General features: G+C 43.0%; 1 protein-coding gene across 1 annotated transcript; it reads right to left on the reverse strand.

The window, feature by feature from the left end:
- Positions 1-1,460: 1,460 nt before the first annotated feature.
- On the reverse strand, positions 1,461-5,685 carry LOC103721576 (probable leucine-rich repeat receptor-like protein kinase At1g35710). The gene is made up of 2 exons (XM_008811843.4): positions 2,416-5,685; positions 1,461-2,059 (listed from the first exon to the last, which is right to left on the reverse strand). The coding sequence occupies exons 1-2, from the start codon at positions 5,666-5,668 to the stop codon at positions 1,704-1,706; spliced, it is 3,609 nt and encodes a 1,202-aa protein (XP_008810065.2). The 5' UTR covers positions 5,669-5,685; the 3' UTR covers positions 1,461-1,703.
- Positions 5,686-6,193: the final 508 nt, after the last annotated feature.

Consider the following 6,193-nt stretch of genomic DNA (forward strand, 5'->3'; position numbering starts at 1 on the left):
GAAAATGTAAGACAAGAGAGCAGGAGAGAACCAGATGTGAGTGGAGAGAAGAATTTGGAGTGACTAATTTAGGATATAGAAATTAAAGGGCAAGATGCTCGTGACTCGAGAGGTGTAGCCTCCAATCCATATAGGGTCTAAAGTTGGGTTAGTTAAATAGAGATCCAGGTCTGATTGTGCTTAATATACAAGCTTGAATCAGGTCGGTTTCGATCTTAAACTTCGGGCAAGGCCTAGGCTAGGCCAAGCATTAATTTCATTTTATCAATGACGTACGGAATATGGCTTGGCTTTTAGATGGAACCAACATATAAAAAAATGAATCTCAAATCCTGGATAATTCTATCATTCCCAGTCGATCGGAGCAGCAACCGATAATTCCATAAAAATTTTATATGATTAATGATATGTACATTCAGCTTGCTTCGAATACGACATAGAGGAGAAGTTTGGATTGTAGTGCTATCATCCCGGATCGAAAGTAGAATGCCGATGGATAACATGTGGTGATTTGGTTTCTTTTTTGTATTCTGTTGCTGCTTCCGCAGATTTTTATGCTTAGGGCATTTCAGGTGGAGGGTGCTAAGGCATCTATGTGCACGAAGAGGGCTAGTTCGCTTAAAGCTTATCGCGCTTTTTACGAAAATGCTTCTTTTTCTGACTCTATTCTACCAAAGGGATAGGAACCGACAAATCCAAGGTTTTTGTTTTATAAAATATTGGAAAGGTCAAATATCATGAAAGCTGACACCACTCTAAATTTAATTTTTTGGCCCCTAAGTTAAAGCTCAATTTATAGTAAAAACACATTATGAGATGCAAAATATTCTAATACAGAATAGTTTATGTTTGTAACTGTTAACTTGGGATACACTGCTTATTTTGTTTGAGATTGGTTGGGAGGGTATGTAGCGACTCGAACTTTGGCAGGTCTTTGTGTTTGTACCTAGCAGGGGACTTGGAGTGAATCCCCATTGATCATTAATCATTAAGTTATTTTGATGAAACATGAGTTGGAATTCTGTAGCCTTGAAGAGCATGATTACAGCATATCCCAAGTTCAACTTAGATGGGATGGGTTAAATTGAAGTCATTGCAGCCCAACTCAATTAAGAAAGTACTCAAGTCGAATCTAGCCAAAAATAACTATCAATTTGACCATCTAAACCTATCTCTGGCCCAACTCCAAAACTTTCTTAATTCGGATTAGGTTGTGTATTGTCAATTGATCAGAGCAAATTCTAAATTAGGTTACAACGAGAGCTTAATTATTGAAATATAAGTTTGGATTGGGTTGGTTAGGGCCTTACGCAAAATGAGGCTTAGGCTTAGGATGAGACCGGTGGATCTAGTTAGGTGCTCTACTATACAAATTAAGTTGGATTTATATTGGAATGGGTCACCCAAGTTCTCAACCTGAACCCTACATTTTCCAAGCTGACCCAAATTACAATTTGGCCAAACAACAAGTATGAGTTCCGCTGAAGGAAAACAGGCTCAAAAGATCTAATTCATATTCTTTAAAATAATAATGAAAAGATTACATATACAAAGAGTTCTTGCTTCAAGGATAGTTATGTCATTGCAACAATATATGGATACATTGACATTTTTAAGTGTCATACGGTGAACATAATAAATCCTACACACCTTAACACCCATACTGCTGGTGTCTTGGGCCTCTTGACCACCCAAAATCCAACCTACACTTGTAAATTCATTAATTGATGTAGTTTAATTGTATGAAAATAGTCTGACAAACTCTGATCTTTGTTAGAAGTGAATAACTGGGACACATGTTTCATTGTTGGTCGAGCATCCGGATTAGGACGTATGCATGCAAGTGCTACCTTAGCTAGTAGTATCACGTCATTTGCAACTTGAAGCGTGGGAAGTGAGATGCGTTGGTCCAGCACATCCTTAAGAAGCATGTTCTGGCCATGCGATAATAGCGAGGACATAAGGTCACTTGGATGCCTTCCTTGTATTACTTCTAGTATCACCACACCAAAACTGTACATATCGTATTTCTCGGTGACCTTCATTGTATACGAAATCTCTGTATAAAAGAGCAAAAAAAAAAAGGTTAGTCATAATTTGTTATCAAAACAAGAGGTAGGTATATATGCGTGTTGTTGGCAAAATGTTTCCTTATAATATATAATTCAAATAGCGAGTAATTATATTTCTCTCAGCATAATGACATACCAAAACTTATGTATTTAATATTCCCTGCTAGAAAGAAATTGCAATATATATTTGATAAAATAATCATGTTCAAAAATAATGAAGTATAATAATTAAAAAAAACATAGTTGCTTTAATATTCGTTAGGCAACAATGTAACTTTAGAAATTTAAGTCATACTAAGTTTCTTTGCTAAATTAGCAGAATAATACTGGCCGAGTAGTTTACCTGGTGCCATATATCCAAGTGTGCCTGCATGGGCGCTCCAATTTGACGAATCGGGTTTCAGAATTCTTGCTATTCCAAAGTCTGAAATATAAGCATTAAAGTCGGAATCTAACAAGATATTCTTGCTCGATATGTCCCTATGCACAATTGGAGGAGTGCAATCATGGTGCATATAGGATAAAGCATGTGCCACATCTTTAACGATATTTACTCTCCTATTCCAATCCAACTCCATGGCTGCCTCTTGGCTGCTTAAGGTGGCCGACATATTTCCCCTTTCCATGTACTCATAAATGAGAAACATGCATCGAGCATGGGAGCAGAACCCATACAACTTCACTATGTTACGATGGCGTATCTCGGTTAATGCTTGGATCTCATTCTGAAAGCCTCTTTCATCACCTACTTCTTCCGATGGATGAAGCTTCTTCACAGCTACTACCTGACCCGTTCGAAGCCGTGCCTTGTAGACACTGCCATATCCTCCCGTCCCGATGCAGTATTTCTCATCAAAGTTTTCCGTGACAACAATAATTTCTTCATAGATAGCCTTCCCATCAAATTGTTCGCGTACAGCCTCCCCATCAAAATTCAGTATCGAGAATAGATTCTTGACTGGGACTTCCCTCTCCTCCTCCTTCATAGGCTTTGCTCCCCTAAGAAACAGGAAGACTACGAATGTAACCAAAAGCAGAAGCACGGCAATAGTGGGGAAAACAATCGAAAGAATCAGCTTGCGAGCATTCCTTGGATGATGATGTTGGCTGATAGATGACGGGCATGGAGGCAAACCATGCAAATCGCCGCACAAACCTTTATTGTGTTGAAACCACTCTGCTCGAGCATTCTGATCAAAGAATCGATCTTTAGGCAGCGGACCCTCCAAATCATTGTACGATAAGTCGAGCGACGACAAGCTGAGCATGCCTTCGAAAGATGATGGAATGGAGCCCGACAGCTGATTGTGCGAGAGGTTTAGGTTTTCTAGCATCACCAGCTTGCCAAATTGTTGCGGGATGACTCCGGCGAGCGAGTTATGACTGAGATCAAGCATTTCTTGTAGGTTTACAAGATTCCCGACCTCGAGTGGCAGGCTTCCATTCAAGCCATTCATGCTCAACTTCAAGATTCGCAGCCGGGTGCAGCCTCCCAACTGTTTCGGTATCGCGCCGGTGAAGCTGTTCATTGAGAGATCAAGAGCGGTCATACTGTACAGATTACCAATTTCCAAAGGTATCACTCCTGAGAGCTGGTTGTTGCTTAAATTCAGCTCGAGCAAAGCCAAACGAAGCAATTCCCTTGGAATCTCTCCGAATAGCTGATTGGAAGAGACGTCAAGCGATGCAAGGTGAGGCAATCTACCAAGTTCAGGTGGTATCTTCCCGCCGATCATGTTCCCCGACATGTGTAAGGTGGTCAGATTACGGCATGCTCCCCAGTTTGCCGAGAGCTCGCCGTAGAATCTATTGTAGCTTAGATCTATGAGGTCCAGATCTAGATACACCCCAAAGACTTGGGAGATATCCCCTGTCAACTGGTTTCCCTCAAGTTCGATCCTTACTAACCGAGTACAGTTTCGCAAGCTTTGTGGCACTGGGCCCTCGAACTGGGAATTGATCATGGAAAGCCACTGAAGCTGTCCTCCTTTGAATAAATCTGAAGGTAGGGAGCCAGAAAAATTGTTGTAACCTAATTGAAGGTTCACCATGCTCGTGAGATTAGCCATTTCTCGCGGCAAAGGACCGGATAATTGATTTTCGAAGACCTCGAGGTATGATAGGCGAGTCAAGTTGCATAAAGATGTCGGGATCGAACCCGAGATCTGGTTGCTGGAAACTATCAGATCAGTCAAGTTCACTAGATTTCCTAGTTCATGTGGGATGGTTCCTGAGATCTGATTGCCGTAAAAAGACAAGGATTGGAGCGTGGTCAGGTTTCCGAGATAAGAAGGGATGGACCCAGATATCTGGTTCATGCCGACGTACAGAACTTGTAGCTGGGTCAACTTTTGGAAACTGGAAGGAATGGAGCCCGTCAGAGAGTTGTTGGCGAGCATCAGGACCTCCAGGTTCTCCAGCTTCCCTAACTCATGGGGGATGGGACCAGTTAATTGATTGAAGAGGAGGTACAAGAGGTTTAGCTGGGTCAAGTTTCCTAAGCTAGAAGGAATGGAACCCGTCAGAAGATTATATGCGAAATACACGTTTTCTAAATTCGCAAGCTTTCCCAGCTCTGGTGGAAGCCCACCGGAGATTTGGTTTTGGTTTACATACAAAATGAACAGCTGGCTCAGATTGCCGATCGACGGCGGAATGGGACCGGTGAGTCTGTTTTGGCTTAGGCCAAGCAGCTCGAGGCTTTGGAGGCCCCCTATCTCATGAGGGATGGGTCCGGAGAGCTGGTTTGTGAACAGGGACAAGACGCCAAGGTTGGACAAGTTGCCAAGTTCATGAGGAAGGTTGCCGGAGATTTGGTTATAAGAGAGACGCAGTATGGCCAGCCTTGTTAGGTTGCCTAGGGATCGAGGAATGGAGCCGGTGAGGTTGTTGGAATTCAAATCTAGTTGGACCAAACTCCTGAGATCGCCTAGTTCACGAGGTATGGAGCCACGTAGTTGGTTGTCAAATAGACGAAGGATACGGAGATTAGAAAGATGGCGGATTTCGGTCGGGATGTTTCCAGTGAGCTGATTTTGTTGGAGTTGAAGGGAGGTGAGTCTAGTCCAATTGGCGAAGAGGGCTGGAATGATTTCTCCGGTGAGCTCGTTAGCAGAGAGGTCGAGTTTTACGAGGAGGGAGAGGGTGGCGAGCGAGGCGGGGAGGCCGCCAGAGAGGCGATTGTGGGAGAGGTCGAGCGACACGAGGCCCGAGAGGTTGGCGACGGCCGCAGGGATGGCGCCGGCGAGGAAGTTGCGACGGAGGTTGAGCACGGCGAGGGAGGGAAGGGCAGAGAAATCGAGGGCGTCGAGGGTGCCGACAAGGCCGGCTCGCGGGAGGCTGAGCTTGGTGATGCGGGAGCTGGTGCATGTGATGCCGAGCCATGAGCATGGGGAGGTGGTGGTGGAGTTGTGGAGGGCGGCCCATGAGCGGAGAGCTCGTGAGGGGTCTTGGAGAGTGGATTTCCAGTGGAGGAGAGCTGTGGTCTCGGATAGTGGAGAAGCTGTTGCTTGTGGAGGAGGAAGGAGGAGGGAGAGGGATGGGAGTAGTAGGAGAAAAAGATAGGATGATGAGTACAAGGGGACCGAGGATTCCATTGAGGGTTGCGTGGTGGTGGTGGTGGTGGTGGTGGGAATGGGAGGGGCTTTTAAAGGCAATGCGAGTCCTGTTCTTTAGTAGATATATATAATTTTTTTGGAGTTATTGGCCCAGTGGAAATCCATTGGCTCCGGGGGATAGTTAATAATATTGAAATAGCCACTCGAATCCTGATATTAATTAACGAAAATGAACAACAACTGCACTGACATCATTGACATGGACGTAAAAAGACTAGGAAGCATTTTGCCAAGGAATTATGGCGACGTAGCGTGGAAAAAAGCTGGCGACCGTCACTAGCAGAAACCCTTAAAATAATATATTAATTTAGTTCATATATTAATATCGATTATTATTATTATTAAAATATTCAAAAAAATGTTATTGTTTTTCTACTAAAACATATTTTTATCAAAATACTATTAGTATTATTGTTATGATTATGAATTTTACCGTTTTTATTAAAATATTATTAGTTTCAATTATTAAACAGTTGCATCAAATCATTTAAAAAGAGGTAATTA

Source organism: Phoenix dactylifera, unplaced genomic scaffold (assembly GCF_009389715.1).
Source record: "Phoenix dactylifera cultivar Barhee BC4 unplaced genomic scaffold, palm_55x_up_171113_PBpolish2nd_filt_p 000432F, whole genome shotgun sequence".
In the NCBI taxonomy this organism is placed as follows: Eukaryota; Viridiplantae; Streptophyta; class Magnoliopsida; order Arecales; family Arecaceae; genus Phoenix; species Phoenix dactylifera.